At 55.7% G+C, this 24,058-nt stretch overlaps 1 protein-coding gene across 2 annotated transcripts in view; it reads left to right on the forward strand.

The window, feature by feature from the left end:
• LOC116936903 (transportin-1-like) overlaps positions 1-23,684 on the forward strand; it is an 80,552-nt gene extending 56,868 nt beyond the window's left edge. Inside the window, exons 16-18 of one of the 2 annotated variants that reach the window (XM_076057850.1) lie at positions 3,022-3,129; positions 15,261-15,419; positions 23,106-23,678. In XM_076057850.1, coding sequence (XP_075913965.1) covers positions 3,022-3,129; positions 15,261-15,419; positions 23,106-23,201 — 363 coding nt within the window. In that variant the 3' untranslated portion in view covers positions 23,202-23,678. Of the gene's footprint in view, positions 1-3,021; positions 3,130-15,260; positions 15,420-23,105 lie in introns of both variants that reach the window. The other variant, XM_076057851.1, reaches the window with a different exon arrangement.
• The last annotated feature ends 374 nt before the right edge of the window (positions 23,685-24,058 follow it).

Here is a 24,058-nt window from a genome sequence, read left to right on the forward strand (position 1 = left end):
ACCCCGTGTCTCCCACCGTGTCTCTCTCACCGTGTCTCTCTCCCCGTGTCTCTCTCCGTGTCTCTCTCACCCAGTGTCTCTCCCTCCGTGTCTCTCCCCCCGTGTCTCCCTCCCCGTGTCTCTCCCTTCCCGTGTCTCTCTTTCCCCGTGTCTCTCTCTCCCTTATGTCTCCCTCCCCGTGTCTCCCTCCCCGTGTCTCCCTCCCCGTGTCTTTCTCCCCGTGTCTATCCCCCCCCGTGTCTCTCACCCCGTGTCTCCCCGTGTCTCTCTCCCCGTGTCTCTCTCCCCGTGTCTCTCACCCCGTGTCTCTCTCCCCCCGTGTCTCTCTCTCCCCGTGTCTATCCCCCCCCGTGTCTCTCACCCCCCGTGTCTCTCTCTCCCCGTGTGTCTCTCTCCCCGTGTCTCTCTCCCCGTGTCTCTCTCTCCCCGTGTCTCTCTCTCCCCGTGTCTCTCTCTCCCCGTGTCTCTCTTTCCCCGTGTCTCTCTCCCCCCGTGTCTCTCTCACCCCGTGTCTCCCTCCCCGTGTCTCTCTCACCCCGTGTCTCTCCCCCCGTGTCTCTCACCCCGTGTCTCTCACCCCGTGTCTCTCGCTCACCCCGTGTCTCTCTCCCCGTGTCTCTCTCACCCCGTGTCTCTCTCTCCCCGTGTCTCTCTCACCCCGTGTCTCTCTCTCCCCGTGTCTCTCTCCCCGTGTCTCTCTCTCCCCGTGTCTCTCTCTCCCCGTGTCTCTCTCCCCCCGTGTCTCTCTCCCCCCGTGTCTCTCTCACCCCGTGTCTCCCTCCCCATGTCTCTCTCTCCCCGTGTCTCTCTCCCCGTGTCTATCCCCCCCCGTGTCTCTCACCCCGTGTCTCTCTCCCCGTGTCTCTCACCCCGTGTCTCTCTCTCCCCATGTCTCTCTCTCCCCGTGTCTCTCTCCCCCCCGTGTCTCTCTCCCCCCGTGTCTCTCTCACCCCGTGTCTCCCTCCCCGTGTCTCTCCCCGTGTCTCTCTCCCCGTGTCTATCTCACCCCGTGTCTCCCCGTGTCTCTCTCCCCGTGTCTCTCACCCCGTGTCTCTCACCCCGTGTCTCTCACCCCGTGTCTCTCTCTCCCCGTGTCTCTCTCCCCCCGTGTCTCTCTCCCCCCGTGTCTCTCTCACCCCGTGTCTCCCTCCCCGTGTCTCCCTCCCCGTGTCTCTCTCTCCCCGTGTCTCTCTCCCCGTGTCTATCCCCCCCCGTGTCTCTCACCCCGTGTCTCTCTCCCCGTGTCTCTCACCCCGTGTCTCTCTCTCCCCGTGTCTCTCTCTCCCCGTGTCTCCCCCCGTGTCTCTCTCCCCCCGTGTCTCTCTCACCCCGTGTCTCCCTCCCCCTGTCTCTCTCTCCCCGTGTCTCTCACCCCGTGTCTCTCTCCCCCCGTGTCTCTCCCCCCCCTCGTGTCTCTCTCCCCCCGTGTCTCTCCCCCCGTGTCTCTCTCCCCCCGTGTCTCTCTCTCCCCGTGTCTCTCTCTCCCCATGTCTCTCACCCCGTGTCTCTCTCTCCCCGTGTCTCTCTCTCCCCGTGTCTCTCCCCCCCCGTGTCTCTCTCTCCCCGTGTCTCTCTCTCCCGTGTCTCTCTCTCCCCGTGTCTCTCTCTCCCCGTGTCTCTCTCCCCCCGTGTCTCTCACCCCGTGTCTCTCTCTCCCCGTGTCTCTCTCTCCCCGTGTCTCCCTCCCGTGTCTCTCTCTCCCCGTGTCTCTCCCCCCGTGTCTCTCTCCCCGTGTCTCTCTCTCCCCGTGTCTATCCCCCCCCGTGTCTCTCACCCCGTGTCTCCCCGTGTCTCTCTCTCCCCGTGTCTCTCACCCCGTGTCTCTCTCCCCCCGTGTCTCTCTCCCCCCGTGTCTCTCTCTCCCCGTGTCTCTCACCCCGTGTCTCTCTCCCCCCGTGTCTCTCTCTCCCCGTGTCTCTCTCTCCCCGTGTCTCTCCCCCCCCGTGTCTCTCTCCCCCCGTGTCTCTCACCCCGTGTCTCTCTCACCCCGTGTCTCTCTCCCCCCGTGTCTCTCTCCCCGTGTCTCTCCCCCCGTGTCTCTCACCCCGTGTCTCTCCCCCCGTGTCTCTCCCCCCGTGTCTCTCACCCCGTGTCTCTCCCCCCGTGTCTCTCCCCCCGTGTCTCTCTCCCCCCGTGTCTCTCTCCCCCCGTGTCTCTCTCTCCCCGTGTCTCTCACCCCGTGTATCTCTCCCCCCGTGTCTCTCTCCCCCCGTGTCTCTCCCCGTGTCTCTCTCCCCGTGTCTCTCTCTCCCCGTGTCTCTCACCCCGTGTCTCTCTCTCACCCCGTGTCTCTCTCCCCCCGTGTCTCTCTCCCCCCGTGTCTCTCTCACCCCGTGTCTCTCTCTCCCCGTGTCTCTCTCCCCCCGTGTATCTCTCCCCCCGTGTCTCTCTCCCCCCGTGTCTCTCCCCGTGTCTCTCTCCCCGTGTCTATCCCCCCCCGTGTCTCTCACCCCGTGTCTCTCCCCCCGTGTCTCTCACCCCGTGTCTCTCACCCCGTGTCTCTCGCTCACCCCGTGTCTCTCTCCCCGTGTCTCTCTCACCCCGTGTCTCTCTCTCCCCGTTTTCTCTCTCCCCGTGTCTCTCTCTCCCCGTGTCTCTCTCTCCCCGTGTCTCTCTCTCCCCGTGTCTCTCTCTCCCCGTGTCTCTCTCTCCCCGTGTCTCTCTCTCACCGTGTCTCTCACCCCGTGTCTCTCTCTCCCCGTGTCTCTCTCTCCCCGTGTCTCTCTCCCCCCGTGTCTCTCTCTCCGTGTCTCTCTCTCTCCCCGTGTCTCTCTCTCTCCCCGTGTCTCTCTCCCCGTGTCTCTCTCCCCCCGTGTCTCTCTCCCCGTGTCTCTCCCCCCCCGTGTCTCTCTCCCCCCGTGTCTCTCTCTCCCCGTGTCTCTCTCCCCCCGTGTCTCTCTCCCCCCGTGTCTCTCTCTCTCCCCGTGTATCTCTCTCCCCGTGTCTCTCTCTCCCCGTGTCTCTCACCCCGTGTCTCTCTCCCCCCGTGTCTCTCTCTCTCTCCGTGTCTCTTTCCGGCAGTGTCTCTCGTCCGTTGCAACAGCTTTGCAGTCTGGATTCCTGCCTTACTGCGAGCCCGTCTACCAGCGATGCGTCAACCTCGTCCAGAAAACGCTCACACAAGCTACGGTGAGGAGACACGGGGGGAGGGAGAGAGACACGGGGGGAAGGAGAGAGACACGGAGGGAGGGAGGGAGGGAGAGAGACACGGGGGGAGGGAGAGAGACACGGGGGGAGGGAGAGAGACACGGAGGGAGGGAGAGAGACACGGAGGGAGGGAGAGAGACACGGAGAGAGAGAGACACGGGGAGAGAGAGACACGGAGAGAGAGACACGGGGGGAGGGAGAGAGACACGGGGGGAGGTAGAGAGACACGGAGGGAGGGAGAGAGACACGGGGGGAGGGAGAGAGACACGGAGGGAGGGAGAGAGACACGGGGGGAGGGAGAGAGACACGGGGGGAGGGAGAGAGACACGGGGGGAGGGAGAGAGACACGGGGAGAGAGAGAGACACGGGGAGGGGGAGAGAGACACGGGGAGGGGGAGAGACACGGTGAGAGAGACACGGTGAGAGAGACACAAGCTATGGTGAGGAGACACGGGGGGAGGGAGAGAGACACGGGGGGAGGGAGAGAGACACGGAGAGAGAGACACGGTGAGAGAGACACAAGCTATGGTGAGGAGACACGGGGGGAGGGAGAGAGACACGGAGGGAGGGAGACACGGAGGGAGGGAGAGAGACACGGGGAGGGGGAGAGACACGGTGAGAGAGACACGGGGAGAGAGACACGGGGAGAGAGACACGGGGAGAGAGACACGGGGAGAGAGACACGGGGAGAGAGACACGGGGAGGGGGAGAGACACGGGGAGGGGGAGAGACACGGTGAGAGAGACACGGGGTGAGAGAGACACGGTGAGAGAGACACGGGGAGGGGGAGAGACACGGGGTGAGAGAGACACGGTGAGAGAGACACGGGGAGAGAGACACGGGGAGAGAGACACGGGGAGAGAGAGACACGGGGAGAGAGAGACACGGGGAGAGAGAGACACGGGGAGAGAGACACGGGGAGAGAGAGACACGGGGAGAGAGAGACACGGGGAGAGAGAGACACAGAGTGAGAGAGACACGGGGATAGAGAGACACGGGGAGAGAGAGACACGGGGAGAGAGAGACACGGGGAGAGAGAGACACAGAGAGAGAGACACGGGGAGAGAGACACGGGGAGAGAGAGACACGGGGAGAGAGAGACACAGAGTGAGAGAGAGAGACACGGGGATAGAGAGACACGGGGAGAGAGAGACACGGGGAGAGAGAGACACGGGGAGAGAGAGACACAGAGAGAGAGAGAGAGACACGGGGAGAGAGAGAGAGACACGGGGGGAGGGAGAGAGACACGGTGAGAGAGACACGGGGAGAGAGAGAGAGACACGGGGAGAGAGAGAGAGACACGGGGAGAGAGAGACACGGGGAGAGAGAGACACGGGGAGAGAGAGAGACACGGGGAGAGAGACATGTTTAGGGAGAGAGACACATTTAGGGAGAGAGACACGTTTAGGGAGAGAGAGAGACACGGGGAGAGAGAGAGACACGGGGAGAGAGAGAGACACGGGGAGAGAGAGACACGGGGAGAGAGACACGGGGAGAGAGAGAGACACGGTGAGAGAGAGACACGGTGAGAGAGAGACACGGGGAGAGAGAGACACGGGGAGAGAGAGAGACACGGGGAGAGAGAGAGACACGGGGAGAGAGAGACACGGGGAGAGAGAGACACGGGGAGAGAGAGACACGGGGAGAGAGAGACACGGTTAGAGAGAGACACGGGGAGAGAGAGACACGGGGAGAGAGAGACACGGTTAGAGAGAGACACGTGGAGAGAGACGCGGGGAGAGAGACACGGGGAGAGAGAGAGAGACACGGGGAGAGAGAGACACGGGGAGAGAGAGACACGGTTAGAGAGAGACACGTGGAGAGAGACGCGGGGAGAGAGACACGGGGAGAGAGACATGGGCAGAGAGAGACACAGGGAGAGAGAGACACGGGGAGAGAGACACGGTGAGAGAGACTCGGGGGGAGAGAGACACGGGGAGAGAGAGACACGGGGAGAGAGAGACACGGGGAGAGAGAGACACGGGGAGAGAGAGACACGGGGAGAGAGAGACACGGGGAGAGAGAGACACGGGGAGAGAGAGACACGGGGAGAGAGAGACACGGGGAGAGAGAGAGACACGGGGAGAGAGAGAGACACGGGGAGAGAGAGAGACACGGGGAGAGAGAGAGAGACACGGGGAGAGAGACACGGGGAGAGAGACACGGGGAGAGAGAGACACGGGGAGAGAGAGAGACACGGGGAGAGAGAGAGACACGGGGAGAGAGAGAGACACGGGGAGAGAGAGAGACACGGGGAGAGAGAGACACGGGGAGAGAGAGACACGGGGAGAGAGAGACACGGGGAGAGAGAGACACGGTTAGAGAGAGACACGGGGAGAGAGAGACACGGGGAGAGAGAGACACGGGGAGAGAGAGACGCGTGGAGAGAGACGCGGGGAGAGAGACGCGGGGAGAGAGACATGGGCAGAGAGAGACACGGGGAGAGAGAGACACGGGGAGAGAGAGACACGGTTAGAGAGAGACACGTGGAGAGAGACGCGTGGAGAGAGACGCGGGGAGAGAGACACGGAGAGAGAGACACGGGGAGAGAGAGACACGGGGAGAGAGAGACACGGGGAGAGAGAGACACGGGGAGAGAGAGACACGGGGAGAGAGAGACACGTGGAGAGAGACGCGGGGAGAGAGTCTGTGAGTGTTTCTGTTTGTGTGTCTGTGTGTGAGTCTATCCGTATGTGTCTGTGTGTGTCTGTGTGTGTCTGTGTATATGCGTGTTTGTGTCTTTGTGTGTCTGTGTGGGGAATGGTAGTGTACCGGTCAGCACACCGTGTTTTTGTATGTGTGTAGCAGCACTTGCCCCTACAGCCCTGCTAGAGGCTACCTGGGGGGAGCGTTGTCTGTGTGTAGCAGCACTTGCCCCTACAGCCCTGCTAGAGGCTACCTGGGGGAGCTTTGTCTGTATGTGTGTAGCAGCACTTGCCCCTACAGCCCTGCTAGAGGCTACCTGGGGGAGCTTTGTCTGTGTGTCACAGCACTTGCCCCTGCAGCCGTGCTAGAGGCTATCTGGGGGAGCTTTGTCTGTGTGACAGCACTTGCCCCTATAGCCCTGTTAGAAGCTACCTGGGGGAGCTTTGTCTGTGTCACAGCACTTGCCCCTGCAGCCCTGCTAGAGGCTATCTGGGGGAGTTTTGTCTGTGTCTATCAGCACTTGCCCCTACAGCCCTGCTAGAGGCTACCTAAGGGAGCTTTGTCTGTGTCTCAGCACTTGCCACTACATCCCTGCTAGAGGCTACCTGGGGGAGCTTTTTCTGTGTGTTTGAATGTCTGTGTGTGTGTGTCTGTGTGTGTTTATCTGTGTGTATGTGTCTGTGTGTGTGTCTGTGTGTTTATCTCTGTGTGTGTCTGTGTGAGTATCTGTGTGTGTCTGTGTGAGTGTCTGTGTGTGTGTCTGTGTGTGTGTCTGTGTGAGTGTTTATCTGTGTGTGTGTGTCTGTGTGTCTGTGTGAGTGTTTATCTGTGTGTGTCTGTGTGAGTGTTTATCTGTGTGTGTCTGTGTGAGTGTTTATCTGTGTGTGTCTGTGTGAGTGTTTTTCTGTGTGTGTGTCTGTGTGTGAGTGAGTGAGTGTGTCTGTGTGAGTATCTGTGTGTGTCTGTGTGAGTATCTGTGTGTGTCTGTGTGAGTATCTGTGTGTGTCTGTGTGAGTATCTGTGTGTGTCTGTGTGAGTATCTGTGTGTGTGTCTGCGTGAGTGTTTATCTGTGTGTGTGTCTGCGTGAGTGTTTATCTGTGTGTGTGTGTCTGTGTGAGTGTTTATCTGTGTGTGTGTGTCTGTGTGTGTGTCTGTGTCTGTGTGTCTGTGTGAGTGTTTATCTGTGTGTGTCTGTGTGTGTCTCTCTGTGTGAGTGTTTATCTGTGTGTGTCTGTGTGTGTCTCTCTGTGTGAGTGTTTATCTGTGTGTGTCTGTGTGTGTCTCTCTGTGTGAATGTGTGTCTGTGTGTGTCTGTGTGAGTGTGTGTCTGTGTGTGTGTCTGTGTGAGTGTTTATCTGTGTGTCTGTGTGAGTGTTTATCTGTGTGTGTGTCTGTGTGAGTGTTTGTCTGTGTGTGTGTCTGTGTGTCTGTGTGAGTATCTGTGTGTGTGTCTGTGTGTGTCTGTGTGAGTATCTGTGTGTGTGTCTGTGTGTGTCTGTGTGAGTGTATGTGTGTGTGTCTGTGTGTGTGTCTGTGTGAGTGTTTATCTGTGTGTGTCTGTGTGAGTGTTTATCTGTGTGTGTGTGTCTGTGTGTGTGTCTGTGTGAGTGTTTATCTGCGTGTGTCTGTGTGAGTGTTTATCTGCGTGTGTCTGTGTGAGTGTTTATCTGTGTGTGTGTCTGTGTGTGTGTGTCTGTGTGGGGAGCGGTAGTGTAGTGGTTAGCGCTACGCTATGAACCTGGCGACCCGGGTTCGATTCCCGCTCACGGCCAACACCAGTGACGATTATCTGAACGGTCCCGGGCCTCCCCTAGGTCGACTCAGCCTCAAATGAGTACCTGGTGCGGTGTGTAAACATCGCCACTGGGGAGACAAAGGCGGTCGGGCGTGGTTCTGGCCACCCACCCCCTCGTGTACCGTTCCGGCCTTCATAGGTGCTCGCTAACAGCACTTGCCCCTACAGTCTGTTAAGGCTATATGGGGAATCTTTGTGTCTGTGTGAGTGTTTATCTGTGTGTGTCTGTGTGAGTGTTTATCTGTGTGTGTGTCTGTGTGAGTGTTTATCTGTGTGTGTCTGTGTGAGTGTTTATCTGTGTGTGTGTCTGTGTGAGTGTTTATCTGTGTGTGTGTCTGTGTGTGAGTGAGTATCTGTGTGTGTCTGTGTGAGTATCTGTGTCTGTGTGAGTATCTGTGTGTGTGTCTGTGTGAGTATCTGTGTGTGTGTGTCTGTGTGAGTGTTTATCTGTGTGTGTGTGTCTGTGTGAGTGTTTATCTGTGTGTGTGTGTCTGTGTGAGTGTTTATCTGTGTGTGTCTGTGTGAGTGTTTATCTGTGTGTCTGTGTGAGTGTTTATATGTGTGTGTGTGTCTGTGTGTGAGTGAGTGAGTGTGTCTGTGTGAGTATCTGTGTGTGTCTGTGTGAGTATCTGTGTGTGTGTCTGCGTGAGTGTTTATCTGTGTGTATGTCTGCGTGAGTGTTTATCTGTGTGTGTCTGTGTGAGTGTCTGTGTGAGTGTTTATCTGTGTGTGTGTCTGTGTGAGTGTTTATCTGTGTGTGTGTCTGTGTGTGTGTCTGTGTGTGTGTTTGTCTGTGTGTGTGTCTGTGTGTGTGTCTGTGTGTGTGTTTGTCTGTGTGTGTGTCTGTGTGTGTGTCTGTGTGAGTGTCTGTGTGTCTGTGTGTGTGTCTGTGTGAGTGTCTGTGTGTGTGTCTGTGTGAGTGTTTATCTGTGTGTGTGTCTGTGTGTGTGTCTCTGTGTCTCATACAGGAAGCGGTGAGACAGACACACGGACAGAGTTACGTGTCTGTGTCTGAGTGTGTCTGAGTGTGTGTGTATCTGTGTGTTAGTGTATCTGTGTGTTAGTGTGTATTCATGTTTGTGTTAGTGTGTCTCTGAGTGTTTTAGTGTGTGTGTGTTGGTGTATGTGTGTGTTAGTGTATCTGTGTGTGTTAGTGTGTGTGTGTTAGTGTGTGTGTTAGTGTATCTGTGTGTGTTTGTGTGTGTGTTACAGTGTGTTAGTGTGTGTATCTGTGTGTTAGTATTAGTGTGTGTGTCTGTGTTAGTGTGTCTCCGAGTGTTTTAGTGTGTGTGTTAGTGTGTATCTGTGTGTGTGTGTTAGTGTATCTGTGTGTGTGTTAGTGAGTGTGTATGTAAGTGTGTGTATCTGTGTGTTAGTGTTTGTGTGTGTGTCAGTGTTTGTTAGTTTGTCTCTGAGTGTTTTAGTGTGTGTGTTAGTGTGTATCTGTGTGTGTGTTAGTGTATATCTGTGTGTTAGTGTGTGTATGTAAGTGTGTTAGTGTGTCTGTGTGTGGGTGTTTTAGTTTGTGTATTTCAGTGTGTGTGTTTTAGTGTGTTTTAGTGTGTGTGTTTTAGTGTGTTTTAGTGCCTGCGTTAGTGTGTGTTTTAGTGTGTGTGTGTGTTTTAGTGTGTCTGTGTGTGTCTTTTAGTGTGTGTGTGTGTTTTAGTGTGTGTGTGTCTTTTAGTGTGTGTGTCTTTTAGTGTTTGTGTGTGTTAGTCTCAGTGTGCCTGTGTGTCTCTATGTGTGTTAGTCTGTGTTAGTTTGTGTGTGTTAGTATGTGTGTATGTGTGTTAGTCTGTGATAGTGTGTGTGTTAGTCTGTGTGTGTTAGTGGTTTTGTGTGTGTTAGTGATTTTGTGTGTATGTTAGTGATTTTGTGTGTGTGTTAGTCTGTGTGTGTTAGTGTGTGTGTCTGTGTTAGTGTGTGTGTCTGTGTTAGTGTGTGTGTTAGTCTGTGTGTGTGTTAGTCTGTGTGTGTGTTAGTCTGTGTGTGTGTGTGTGTTAGTCTGTGTTAGTCTGTGTTAGTGTGTTAGTGTGTTAGTCTGTGTTAGTCTGTGTTAGTGTGTTAGTCTGTGTTAGTGTGTTAGTCTGTGTTAGTGTGTTAGTCTGTGTTAGTGTGTTGGTGTTTGTTGGTGTGTTGGTGTTTGCCTGCCTACGATCCATCCTGGGTTTAACCAGGCTGGATTGTGTGAGGAGCTCACAAATCCTTGAAAGATCTGGGCAAGGTCCCATCGGTGAGCTCCTCCGGCAGGCAAGGCTGCGATGGCTGGGTCATGTAGCCCGCATGCCCAGCCACCGCATGCCGAAACAGCTTTTGTTTGGCCGGATTGAGGGGGCTAAGCGGGCGCGGCACGGGCTAGAGAAGAGATGGAGTGACGTGGTACAGGACCACGTGGAGCTGAGTGGACTTGCCGATGACCGGTACCAGCGGTGTCAAGATCGGCCTCTGTGGAGGAGGCTCGTGATGGACGCTACTGGGCAGTTGAAGGCAGTCGCCCTCCAACAACAACGGAGGGCGGAGGAGCGACGCTCACAACAATGAGCGGAGCGCCGGGTGGCTAAAGCACAGCAGGTTGGCACAGTAGGGGGCACAGGTGGTGCATCAGCCACTCATCTCAGTCAGTCGACCCGTGGCACCTGGGTCTGCCCCGTGACCTCCTGCCAGCGGGCGTTCGACACTTCACGTGGCCTCAGGGTGCACATAGCCTGGCACAAGCGTCGTGGTGACGTCACCGCCACTTAGTGGCGAATGGCGGTTGTTGTTGTATAGGTGTGTGTGTGTGTGTTGGTGTTTGTGTGTGTTAGTGTGTGTGTCTGTGTTAGTGTGTGTCTGTGTGTGTGTCTGTGTTAGTGTGTGTCTGTGTTAGTCTGTGTGTGTTAGTCTGTGTGTGTGTTAGTCTGTGTGTGTGTGTTGGTGTTTGTGTGTGTGTTAGTGTGTGTGTGTGTTAGTGTGTGTGTGTGTTAGTCTGTCTGTGTGTTAGTCTGTGTGTGTGTTAGTCTGTGTGTGTGTTGGTGTTTGTGTGTGTGTTAGTCTGTGTGTGTGTTGGTGTTTGTGTGTGTGTTAGTGTGTGTTAGTCTTTGTGTGTGTCTGTGTGTGAGTGAGTCTGAGTCGACATCGTACAGAAAACTGGGTGAGTCACACCCTCACACACACACACACACATTGCGTGTGAGTCTGTGTGTGTGTGAGTCTCTGTGTGTGTGTGTGAGTCTCTGTGTGTGTGTGAGTCTCTGTGTGTGTGTGTGAGTCTCTGTGTGTGTGAGTCTCTGTGTTTGTGAGTCTCTGTGTGTGAGTCTGTGTGTGTGTCTCTGTGTGTATGTGTGTTCCTGTGTGAGTGTGTGTGTGTCTCTGTGTGAGTGTGTGTGTGTCTGTGTGTGTGTGTCTCTGTGTGTGTGAGTGTGTGTCTCTGTGTTTGTGTGTGTGTGAGTCTCTGTGTGTGTGTGTGAGCCTCTGTGTGTGAGAGTCTCTGTGTGTGTGTGTCTCTGTGTGTGTGTCTCTGTGTGTGTGTCTCTCTGTGTCTGTGTGTGTGTGTGAGTCTCTGTGTGAGTGTGTGTGAGTCTCTGTGTGTGTGTCTGTGTGTGTCTCTGTGTGTGTGTCTCTGTGTGTGTGTGTCTCTGTGTGTGTGTCTCTGTGTGTGTGTCTCTGTGTGAGTGTGAGTCTCTGTGTGTGTGTGTGTCTGTGTGTGTGTGTCTCCGTGTGTGTGTGTGTCTCTGTGTGTGTGTGAGTCTCTGTGTGTGTGTGAGTCTCTGTGTGTGTGTGAGTCTCTGTGTGTGTGAGTGTCTCTGTGTGAGTGTGTCTCTGTGTGAGTGTCTGTGTGTGTGAGTCTCTGTGTGTGTGAGTCTCTGTGTGTCTCTGTGTGTCTGTGTGAGTCTGTGTGTGTGTGAGTCTCTGTGTGTGTGTGTGTGTCTCTGTGTGAGTGTGTGTGTGTCTCTGTGTGTGAGTGTGTGTCTCTGTGTTTGTGTGTGTGTGAGTCTCTGTGTGTGTGTGTGTGAGCCTCTGTGTGTGAGAGTCTCTGTGTGTGTGTGTCTCTGTGTGTGTGTCTCTGTGTGTGTGTCTCTCTGTGTCTGTGTGTGTGTGTGAGTCTCTGTGTGAGTGTGTGTGTGTGTGAGTCTCTGTGTGTGTGTCTGTGTGTGTCTCTGTGTGTGTGTGTGTCTCTGTGTGTGTGTGTCTCTGTGTGTGTGTGTCTCTGTGTGAGTGTGAGTCTGTGTGTGTGTGTGTGTGTCTGTGTGTGTGTCTCCGTGTGTGTGTGTGTCTCTGTGTGTGTGTGAGTCTCTGTGTGTGTGTGAGTCTCTGTGTGTGTGAGTGTCTCTGTGTGAGTGTGTCTCTGTGTGAGTGTCTGTGTGTGTGAGTCTCTGTGTGTGTGAGTCTCTGTGTGTCTCTGTGTGTCTGTGTGAGTCTGTGTGTGTGTGAGTCTCTGTGTTTGTGAGTCTCTGTGTGTGAGTCTGTGTGTGTGTCTGTGTGTGTGTGTCTCTGTGTGTGTGTGTGTCTCTGTGTGAGTGTGTGTGTGGCTGTGTCTGTGTGTGTGTGTCTCTGTGTTTGTGTGTGTGTGAGTCTCTGTGTGTGTGTGTGTGAGCCTCTGTGTGTGAGAGTCTGTGTGTGTGTGTGTCTCTGTGTGTGTGTCTCTCTGTGTCTGTGTGTGTGTGAGTCTCTGTGTGTGAGTGTGTGTGAGTCTCTGTGTGTGAGTCTCTGTGTGTGTGTCTGTGTGTGTCTCTGTGTGTGAGTCTCTGTGTGTGTGTCTCTGTGTGTGTGTGTGTCTCTGTGTGTGTGTGTCTCTGTGTGTGTGTGTGTCTCTGTGTGAGTGTGAGTCTCTGTATGTGTGTCTGTGTGTGTGTGTCTCCATGTGTGTGAGTCTCTGTGTGTGTGTGTGTGAGTCTCTGTGTGTGTGTGAGTCTCTGTGTGTCTGTGAGGGTCTCTGTGTGTGTCTCTGTGTGTGTGAGTCTCTGTGTTTGTGAGTCTCTGTGTGTGAGTCTGTGTGCGTGTCTGTGTCTGTGTGTGTGTGTCTCTGTGTGAGTGTGTGTGTGTCTGTGTGTGTGAGTGTGTGTGTGTCTGTGTGTGTGTGTCTCTGTGTGTGTGTCTCTGTGTGTGTGAGTGTGTGTCTCTGTGTTTGTGTGTGTGTGAGTCTCTGTGTGTGAGAGTCTCTGTGTGTGTGTGTCTCTGTGTGTGTGTCTCTCTGTGTCTGTGTGTGTGTGTGAGTCTCTGTGTGTGTGTGTGTGAGTCTCTGTGTGTGTGTGAGTCTCTGTGTGTCTGTGAGGGTCTCTGTGTGTGTGTGAGTCTCTGTGTGTGTGTGAGTCTGTGTGTGTGTGAGTCTCTGTGTGTCTGTGCGAGTCTGTGTGTGTGTGTGAGTCTCTGTGTGTGTGTGTGTGAGTCTCTGTGTGTGTGTGAGTCTCTGTGTGTCTGTGAGGGTCTCTGTGTGTGTGTGAGTCTCTGTGTGTGTGTGAGTCTGTGTGTGTGTGAGTCTCTGTGTGTCTGTGCGAGTCTGTGTGTGTGTGTGAGTCTCTATCCCTGACCTCTCTTCCCCCCACCATCTCCTCCACCCACCCCTCTCCTCCACCCACTCCACCCACCATCTCTCACCCACCCACCCCTCTCCCCACCCACCCCTCTCCCCACGCCCACTCCCACCCTCACTCCACCTACCCACCCCTCTCCCCACCATCTCTCACCCACCCCACCCACCCCTTCTCCCCACCCACTCCACCCACCATCTCCCCACACCCACCCCTCTACCCACCCCACCCACCCCTCCCCCACCCACCCCTCTCCCCACCCACCATCTCTCACCCACCCACCCCTCTCCCCACCCACACCCACCCACTCCACCATCTCTCACCCACCCCTCTACCCACCCACCATCTCTCACCCACCCACCATCTCTCACCCACCCACCCACTCCACCATCTCTCACCCACCCACCACCCTCTCACCCACCCACCATCTCTCACCCACCCACACCCACTCCACCATCTCTCACCCACCCACCCACTCCACCATCTCTCACCCACCCACCACCCTCTCACCCACCCACCATCTTTCACCCACCCACCCACCATCTCTCACCCACCCACCATCTCTCACCCACCCACCCACCCACTCCACCATCTCTCACCCACCCACCCACTCCACCATCTCTCACTCACCCCTCTACCCTCTACCTACCCACCCCTCTCCCCACCCACCCACCATCTCTCACCCACCCCACCCACCCCTTCTCCCCACCCACTCCACCCACCATCTCCCCACACCCACCCCTCTCCCCACCCACCGTCTCTCACCCACCCACCCCTCTCCCCACCCACCCACCATCTCTCACCCACCCACCCACCATCTCTCACCCACCCACTACCTCTCACCCACCCACACCCACTCCACCATCTCTCACCCACCCCTCTACCCACCCACTCCACCATCTCTCACCCACCCACCCCTCTACCCACCCACCATCTCTCACCCACCCACCACCCTCTCTCACCCACCCACTCCACCATCTCTCACCCACCCACCCACTCCACCATCTCTCACCCACCCACCCCTCTACCCACCCACCCCTCTCTCACCCACCCACCCTCCACCCACCCACCATCTCTCACCCACTCCACCTCTCCACCCACTCCACCATCTCTCACCCACCCACACCCACCCACCATCTCTCACCCACCCACTCCACCATCTCTCACCCACCCACCCTCCACCCACCCACCCCTCTACCCACCCACCCCTCTACCCACCCACCATCTCTCACCCACCCACCATCTCACCCACCCACTCCACCATCTCTCACCCACCCACCCTCCACCCACCCACCCCTCTACCCACCCACCCCTCTACCCACCCACCATCTCTCACCCACCCACCCTCTCACCCACCCACCCACTCCACCCTCTCTCACCCACCCACCCACTCCACCATCTTCTCACCCACCCTCCACCCACCCACCCCTCTACCCACCCACCCCTCTACCCACCCACCATCTCTCACCCACCCACACCCACCATCTCTCACCCACCCACCACCCTCTCTCACCCACCCACTCCACCATCTCTCACCCACCCACCCACACCCACTCCACCATCTCTCACCCACCCACCCACTCCACCATCTCTCACCCACCCTCCACCCACCCTTCCACCCACCCCTCTACCCACCCCTCTACCCACCCACCCCTCTACCCACCCACCATCTCTCACCCACCCACCCCTCCACCCACCCCTCTACCCACCCACCATCTCTCACCCACCCACCATCTCTCACCCACCCACCCACTCCACCATCTCTCACCCACCCACCCCTCCACCCACCCACCCCTCTCACCCACTCCACCATCTCTCACCCACCCACCCACCACCTTCTCCACCCACCCACCACCCCTCTCACCCACCCACTCCACCCCTCCACCCACCCACCCCTCTCTCTACCCACCCACTCCACCATCTCTCACCCACCCACCCACACCCACTCCACCATCTCTCACCCACCCACTCCACCCCTCCACCCACCCACCCCTCCACCCACCCACACCCCTCTCTCACCCACCCACTCCACCATCTCCCACCCACCCACTCCACCATCTTCTCACCCACCCACCCCTCCACCCACCCACACCCCTCTCTCACCACACCCACCCACCATCTCTCACCCACCCACCCTCCACCCACCACCTCTCCCCACTACCAGGTGCACGCGTCCCACCCGGAGCAGTGTGAAGCCCCAGACAAGGACTTCATGATCGTGGCGCTGGACCTGCTGAGTGGTCTGGCCGAGGGTCTGGGGGGCCACATTGAACAGCTGGTGGCTCGTTCCTCCATCCTCGTGCTCATGTTTCAGTGCATGCAGGTGAGGTGGTGGTGGTGTAGTGGTGGTGGTGGTGTAGGTGGTGGTGTAGTGGTGTAGGTGGTAGTGATGGTGTAGTGGTGGTGGTGGTGGTGATGGTGGTGTAGTAGTAGTGGTGGTGGTGTTAGTGATAGTGATGGTGGTGTTAGTGGCTCGTTCCTCCATCCTCGTGCTCATGTTTCAGTGCATGCAGGTGAGGTGGTGGTGGTGTAGTGGTGGTGGTGGTGTAGTGGTGGTGGTGTAGTGGTGGTGGTGTAGTGGTGGTGGTGTTAGTGATAGTGATGGTGGTGTTAGTGATAGTGATGGTGGTGTTAGTGATAGTGTAGTGGTGGTGTTAGTGGCTCGTTCCTCCATCCTCGTGCTCATGTTTCAGTGCATGCAGGTGAGGTGGTGGTGGTGTAGTGGTGGTGGTGTAGTGGTGGTGGTGGTGTAGTGGTGTAGGTGGTAGTGATGGTGTAGTGGTGGTGGTGTAGTGGTGGTGGTGTTAGTGATGGTGTAGTGGTGGTGGTGGTGTAGTGGTGGTGGTGGTGTAGTGGTGGTGGTGGTGGTGTAGTAGTGGTGATGGTGGTGTTAGTGATAGTGATGGTGGTGTTAGTGGCTCGTTCCTCCATCCTCGTGCTCATGTTTCAGTGCATGCAGGTGAGGTGGTGGTGGTGTAGTGGTGGTGTAGTGGTGGTGTAGTGGTGGTGGTGATGGTGATGTAGTGGTGGTGGTGGTAGTGGTGGTGGTGTAGTGGTGGTGGTGTAGTGGTGGTGGTGGTGTAGTGGTGGTGGTGTAGTGGTGGTGGTGTAGTGGTGGTGGTGGTGTAGTGGTGGTGGTGTAGTGGTGGTGGTGTAGTGGTGGTGGTGGTGTAGTGGTGTAGTGGTGGTGGTGGTGTAGTGGTGGTGGTGGTGGTGTAGTGGTGGTGTAGTGGTGGTGTAGTGGTGGTGGTGTAGTGGTGGTGGTGGTGTGGTGGTGTAGTGGTGATGGTGGTGTTAGTGATAGTGATGGTGGTGTTAGTGGCTCGTTCCTCCATCCTCGTGCTCATGTTTCAGTGCATGCAGGTGAGGTGGTGGTGGTGTAGTGGTGGTGGTGGTGTAGGTGGTGGTGGTGTAGTGGTGTAGGTGGTAGTGATGGTGTAGTGGTGGTGGTGTAGTGGTGGTGGTGTTAGTGATGGTGTAGTGGTGGTGGTGGTGTAGTGGTGGTGGTGGTGTAGTGGTGGTGGTGGTGGTGTAGTAGTGGTGATGGTGGTGTTAGTGATGGTGTAGTGGTGGTGTTAGTGGCTCGTTCCTCCATCCTCGTGCTCATGTTTCAGTGCATGCAGGTGAGGTGGTGGTGGTGGTGTAGTGGTGGTGTAGTGGTGGTGGTGTAGGTGGTAGTGATGGTGTAGTGGTGGTGGTGGTGGTGTAGTGGTGTTAGTGATGGTGGTGTAGTGGTGGTAGTGGTGTATTGGTGGTGGTGGTGTTAGTGATGGTGTAGTGGTGGTGGTGGTGGTGTAGTGGTGGTGGTGGTGTTAGTGGTGGTGTTAGTGGCTCGTTCCTCCATCCTCGTGCTCATGTTTCAGTGCATGCAGGTGAGGTGGTGGTGGTGGTGGTGGTGTAGTGGTGGTGTTAGTGGTGGTGGTGGTGTAGTGGTGGTGGTGTTAGTGATGGTGGTGTTAGTGATGGTGTAGTGGTGGTGTTAGTGGCTCGTTCCTCCATCCTCGTGCTCATGTTTCAGTGCATGCAGGTGAGGTGGTGGTGGTGGTGGTGGTGTAGTGGTGGTGGTGGTGTTAGTGATGGTGTAGTGGTGGTGGTGGTGGTGTAGTGAGGTGGTGGTGATAGTGATGGTGTAGTGGTGGTGTTAGTGATAGTGATGGTGGTGTTAGTGATAGTGATGGTGGTGTTAGTAGCTCGTTCCTCCATCCTCGTGCTCATGTTTCAGTGCATGCAGGTGAGGTGGTGGTGGTGTAGTGGTGGTGGTGTAGTGGTGGTGGTGGTGTAGTGGTGTAGGTGGTAGTGATGGTGTAGTGGTGGTGGTGTAGTGGTGGTGGTGTTAGTGATGGTGTAGTGGTGGTGGTGGTGTAGTGGTGGTGGTGGTGTAGTGGTGGTGGTGGTGGTGTAGTAGTGGTGATGGTGGTGTTAGTGATGGTGTTAGTGGCTCGTTCCTCCATCCTCGTGCTCATGTTTCAGTGCATGCAGGTGAGGTGGTGGTGGTGGTGTAGTGGTGGTGTAGTGGTGGTGGTGTAGGTGGTAGTGATGGTGTAGTGGTGGTGGTGGTGGTGTAGTGGTGTTAGTGATGGTGGTGTAGTGGTGGTGGTGGTGTTAGTGATGGTGTAGTGGTGGTGGTGGTGGTGTAGTGGTGGTGGTGGTGTTAGTGGTGGTGTTAGTGGCTCGTTCCTCCATCCTCGTGCTCATGTTTCAGTGCATGCAGGTGAGGTGGTGGTGGTGGTGGTGGTGTAGTGGTGGTGGTGGTGGTGTGGTGGTGTAGTGGTGGTAGTGGTGGTGGTGGTGGTGTAGTGGTGGTGGTGTAGTGGTAGTGGTGGTGGTGTTAGTGGTGTTAGTGATGGTGTAGTGGTAGTGGTGGTGGTGTTAGTGATAGTGATGGTGGTGTAGTGGTGGTGTAGTGATGGTAGTGGTGTATTGGTGCTGGTGGTGTAGTGGTGGTGGTGTAGTGGTGGTGTTAGTGGTGGTGGTGGTGTTAGTGATAGTGTAGTGGTGGTGGTGTTAGTGGTGATGGTGGTGGTGTTAGTGATAGTGTAGTGGTGGTGGTGTAGTGGTGGTGGTGTTAGTGATGGTGGTGTTAGTGGTGATGGTGGTGGTGTTAGTGGCTCGTTCCTCCATCCTGGTGCTCATGTTTCAGTGCATGCAGGTGAGGTGGTGGTGGTGTAGTGGTGGTGGTGGTGTAGTGGTGGTGGTGTAGTGGTGGTGGTGGTGTTAGTGATAGTGGTGGTGTAGTGGTGGTGTAGTAGTAGTGGTGGTGGTGTAGTAGTGGTGGTGTAGTAGTAGTGGTGGTGTAGTAGTAGTGGTGGTGGTGGTGGTGGTAGTGGTGGTGTTAGTGATGGTGTAGTGGTAGTGGTGGTGGTGTTAGTGATAGTGATGGTGGTGTTAGTGATGGTGTAGTGGTGGTGTTAGTGGCTCGTTCCTCCATCCTCGTGCTCATGTTTCAGTGCATGCAGGTGAGGTGGTGGTGGTGGTGGTGTAGTGGTAGTGGTGGTGTAGTGGTGGTGGTGGTGGTGGTGTAGTGGTGGTGGTGTAGTGGTGGTGTAGTGGTGGTGTTAGTGATGGTGTAGTGGTGTTAGTGATGGTGTAGTGGTGGTGGTGTTAGTGATGGTGTAGTGGTGGTGTTAGTGATAGTGATGGTGGTGTTAGTGGTGGTAGTGGTGGTGGTGTTAGTGATAGTGATGGTGGTGTTAGTGATGGTGTAGTGGTGGTGTTAGTGGCTCGTTCCTCCATCCTGGTGCTCATGTTTCAGTGCATGCAGGTGAGGTGGTGGTGGTGTAGTGGTGGTGATGGTGGTGGTGATGGTGTAGTGGTGGTGGTGGTGGTAGTGGTGGTGGTGGTGGTAGTGGTGGTGGTGGTAGTGGTGGTGGTGTAGTGGTGGTGTTAGTGATAGTGATGGTGGTGTTAGTGGTGATGGTGTTAGTGATGGTGTAGTAGTGGTGGTGTTGGTGGCTCGTTCCTCCATCCTCGTGCTCATGTTTCAGTGCATGCAGGTGAGGTGTTGGTGGTGGTGTAGTGGTGTAGTGGTGGTGTAGTGGTGGTGTAGTGGTGGTGGTGTTAGTGATAGTGATAGTGGTGGTGTAGTGGTGGTGGTGGTGTAGTGGTGTAGTGGTGGTAGTGGTGGTGGTGGTGTTAGTGATGGTGGTGGTGGTGTTAGTGATAGTGATGGTGGTGTTAGTGGTGGTGGTGGTGTAGTGGTGGTGTAGTGATAGTGATGGTGGTGTTAGTGATAGTGATGGTGGTGTTAGTGATAGTGATGGTGGTGTTAGTGATGGTGTAGTAGTGGTGGTGTTAGTGGCTCGCTCCTCCATCCTCGTGCTCATGTTTCAGTGCATGCAGGTGAGGTGTTGGTGGTGTAGTGGTAGTGGTGGTGTGGTGGTGTAGTGTGGTGGTGGTGTAGTGATGGTGGTGGTGGTGTTAGTGATAGAGATGGTGGTGTTAGTGGTGGTGGTGGTGGTGTAGTGGTGGTGTGGTGGTGGTGTAGTGGTGGTGTAGTGGTGGTGTAGTGGTGGTGGTGTAGTGGTGGTGTAGTGGTGGTGTGGTGGTGGTGGTGGTGTAGTGGTGGTGGTGTTAGTGATGGTGTAGTGGTGGTGGTGGTGGTGTTAGTGATGGTGTAGTGGTGGTGGTGTTAGTGATGGTGTAGTGGTGTAGTGGTGGTGTGGTGGTGGTGGTGTTAGTGATAGTGGTGGTGTGGTGTAGTGGTGGTGTAGTGGTGTGGTGAGGTGGTGGTGTAGGTCTAGGTGGTGTAGTGGTGGTGGTGGTATAGGTAGTGTGGTGGTGGTGGTAGTGGTGGTGTAGCTGGTGTTAGTGATAGTGGTGGTGGTGTGGTGGGTGTGGTGTAGTGGTGGTGGGTGTGGTGTAGTGGTGTAGTGATGGTGGTGGTGATGGTAGTGTGGTGGTGGTGGTGTAGTGGTGGTGATGGTGTGGTGTAGGTGGTGTAGTGGTGGTGGGTGTGGTGTAGGTGTTGGTGGTGTAGTGGTAGTGGTGGTGGTGGTGGCGTGGTGATGGTGGTGTAGTGGTGGTGTAGGTGGTGGTGGTGGTGGTGTGGTGGGATAGAGTCATCTTGTTGGGTGACTTCAATGCCCGAGTTGGTCATGATGCTGGCACCTGGTCTGGAGTGATTGGAGGGCATGGGCCAGATCAGCTCAATAACAACGGTAGGAGGCTGCTAGATTTTTGTGCAGCCCATGGGCTTGTAATTACCAACACGCTGTTCCGGCATCGGCGCATCCACACAACATCATGGATTCATGCCGGGTCCAAGCAAGAACATCTGCTGGACTACGTAGTGACGGACCAGCGGATGCGAGCCCATGTCCTTGACACCAGGACCTACCGTGGAGCTGATCTGCCCTCTGACCATCGACTAGTCATTTGTAAGATGCGCCTGTCATTCTTCCACTCCGGTGGTGGGTGTACACCCAGGACCCCATTCCAACCTAAAGTGACCTGGTCTCAGTTATCTGCTGAAAGTTGCAAGCGAGAATTTGATCATCGCTTGCAGCTGGGATTGGCATCGTCCCACACTCCGCATGATGTCGAGGGTAAATGGGCGAGGTTTAGGACTGTCACTCATGCAGCTGCAATGGCTGCTTTGGGTACGCGGTCCAGACCTCCCCAGAGACCCTGGCTGACAAGAGGAGGTGTTCAGGATGGTTGAGAAAAAGCGACAGGCCCACTGTCATCGGCTACAGAATCCCACGTCAGAGAATGAGGAGGCTTACCGCAGCCTTCGCTCGGAGGTTCGGAGAGCCGTGAGGCGCTGCAAGGATGGGTGGTGGTCGCGGGTTGCTGAGGAGATGGAGTCTGCCTCAGTGGCCCGCGATCACAAATCTCTATTTAACTCCATCAAAAAGGTAACCTGCAGCGCCACACCTAATTACCATCATTAGGGGAAAAAACGGTGATCCAATCTCTGACCCCCTGGAACAGGTTCGCAGATTTGCTGGGCATTTCTGTGAGGTCCTGGGGGAGAGGAAATCCCACAGCCAGGAAAACATCGTGGCACAAAGTGAGGATGGTCCTGCTGAGGCTGCGGTGCCTCAAATATTGGATGAAGTCACCCCCTGTGAGTGGCTGGCTGAGGTGCCATCTGTTGAAGAAGTATTGAAGGCGATCCGGAGTCTGAGACTGGGAAAGGCACCGGGCTGAAATGATTTCCCAAGCAAAATGCTGAGGGAGAGTGGCGTTTGTGCACAGACTGCCCTATATGACATCATAACAACAGTCTGGACCACTGGACGGGTTCTGCAGGATTGGAAGGATGCCCTGGTGGTCCCCCTCTTTAAGAAGGGGGACCGCACAGACTGTAACAACTACAGGGGCATCTCACTCCTCAGTGTGCCGGGAAAGGTCCTGGCAAGGATTATTCAACATCGCCTTGCCAGGCACGCTGAGGAGAGGCTTGCGGAGCCCCAATGCGGTTTCAGGAAAGGGCGGTCCTGCACAGATGCCATATTTTCTGTCCGTCTGCTACAGCAGAGGTGTAGGGAATTCCAACAAGACCTACATCTCTGCTTTATTGACCTGGTCAAGGCCTATGATTCCATCAGTAGGCCTGGGCTCTGGGTCGTTCTTCGTGCTTTTGGAGTCCCTGATCCTCTGCTCACGATCATTAAGGACCTTCATGATGGTGAGCGGGCCCGGGTAAAACTACGTGGCCGGGAGTCAGAGCCATTCCCTGTACACCTTGGGGTGCGACAGGGATGTCCTCTGGCTTCCACATTATTTAACATCTATTTTGACCACGTAGTTCGTGAAGCCTTCAATAGCTGTACCGGGGGAATCTCCATATGGTACAGCTATAATGGGAGGCTGATCGATGCCCGGGTGCGGTCAAGGGATGGCTCCCTATTGGTCAATCACGTTATGTATGCCGATGATTTGGTAATAGCTGCTCAGTCAGAGGAGGAGTTGGAGACGCTGCTGCTGAGACTGGAGCGTGCCACTAAGAGCTGGGGCCTTACCATCAGCCCCACCAAAACTAAGCACCTGCCTGGGTATTTTGTACCATCGGACGCTCCACCCCCACAACTCCCAATCGGTGATGGGGCAGTTGTGGAGAGAGTGGAGAGTTTCCCATACCTGGGCAGTGTGCTTATGACCGGCTCCGGTTTAACAGCGGAGGTCTCACTCCGAATCAGTCGAGCGGCAATATCTTTTCATCGGTTGTGTAACGCTGTGTGGAAGCTACCTGGTCTGTCGCTCCGCACTAAGCTTCAGGTCTTCTCGACCACGGTCATTCCCTCCCTTCTCTACGCTTGCGAAACGTGGAACCCCCCTAAATGGAACATCTTCGCCGGTTAGAAACATTTAGGCTGGCCTGCCTACGATCCATCCTGGGTTTAACCAGGCTGGAATGTGTGAGGAGCTCACAAATCCTTGAAAGATCTGAACAAGGTCCCATCGGTGAGCTCCTCCGGCAGGCAAGGCTGCGATGGCTGGGTCATGTAGCCCGCATGCCCAGCCACCGCATGCCGAAACAGCTTTTGTTCGGCCGGATCGAGGGGGCTAAGCGGGCGCGGCACGGGCTAGAGAAGAGATGGAGTGACGTGGTACAGGAGGACGTGGAGCTGAGTGGACTTGCCGATGACTGGTACCAGCGGTATCAAGATCGGCCTCTGTGGAGGAGGCTCGTGAAGGATGCTACTGGGCAGTTGGAGGCAGTCGCCCTCCAACAACAACGGAGGGCGGAGGAGCGACGCTCACAACAATGAGCGGAGCGCCGGGTGGCTAAAGCACAGCGGGTTGGCACAGTAGGGGGCACAGGTGGTGCATCAGCCAGTCATCTCAGTCAGTCGACCCGTGGCACCTGCTGGGTCTGCCCAGTGACCTCCTGCCAGCGGGCGTTCGACACTTCACGTGGCCTCAGGGTGCACATAGCCTGGCACAAGCGTCGTGGTGACGTCACCGCCACTTAGTGGCGAATGGCGGTTGTTGTTGTTGTGTCTATGTAGGTGTGTCTATGTAGGTGTGTCTATCAAGGTGTGTGTGTGTGTCTCTGCTGCAGGACAAAATGCCTGAGGTTAGGCAAAGTTCATTCGCTCTGCTCGGAGATCTGACCAAAGCCTGCTTCCAGCATGTCAAACCGTGCATAGGTGAGTAACTCACCCACACACTCACCTACTCACCTACTCACCTACACACTCACCTAGTCACTCACTCACTCACCTACTCACCCACACACTCACTCACCTACTCACCTAGACTCACCTAGTCACTCACCTACACACTCACCTACTCACTCACCTACTCACCTACACACTCACCTACTCACCTAGACACTCACCTACTCACCTAGACACTCACCTACACACTCACCTACTCACTCACCTACACACTCACCTACTCACTCACCTACACACTCACCTACTCAGCTACACACTCACCTACTCACCTACTCACTCACCTACACATCACCTAGTCACTCACCTACTCACTCACCTACTCACCTACACACTCACCTACTCAGCTACACACTCACCTACACACTCACTCACCTACACACTCACCTACTCACTCACCTACTCACCTACACACTCACCTACTCACTCACTCACCTACACACTCACCTACTCACCTACACACTCACCTACTCACCTACACACTCACCTGAACACTCACCTACTCACCTACACACTCACCTACTCACCTACACACTCACCTACTCACCTACACACTCACCTACTCACTCACTCACCTACTCACTCACCTACACACTCACCTACTCACCTGCACACTCACCTACACACTCACCTACTCACCTACACACTCACCTACACACTCACCCGCACACTCACCTACTCACCTACACACTCACCTACTCACTCACCTACACACTCACCTACTCACCTACTCACTCACCTACACACTCACCTACTCACCTACACACTCACTCACTCACCTACTCACTCACCTACTCACCTACACTCACCTAGTCACTCACCTACACACTCACCTACT

Source organism: Petromyzon marinus, chromosome 85 (assembly GCF_048934315.1).
Source record: "Petromyzon marinus isolate PM22_M1 ecotype Great Lakes invasive population chromosome 85, UKy_Petmar_22M1.pri1.0, whole genome shotgun sequence".
In the NCBI taxonomy this organism is placed as follows: domain Eukaryota; kingdom Metazoa; phylum Chordata; class Hyperoartia; order Petromyzontiformes; family Petromyzontidae; genus Petromyzon; species Petromyzon marinus.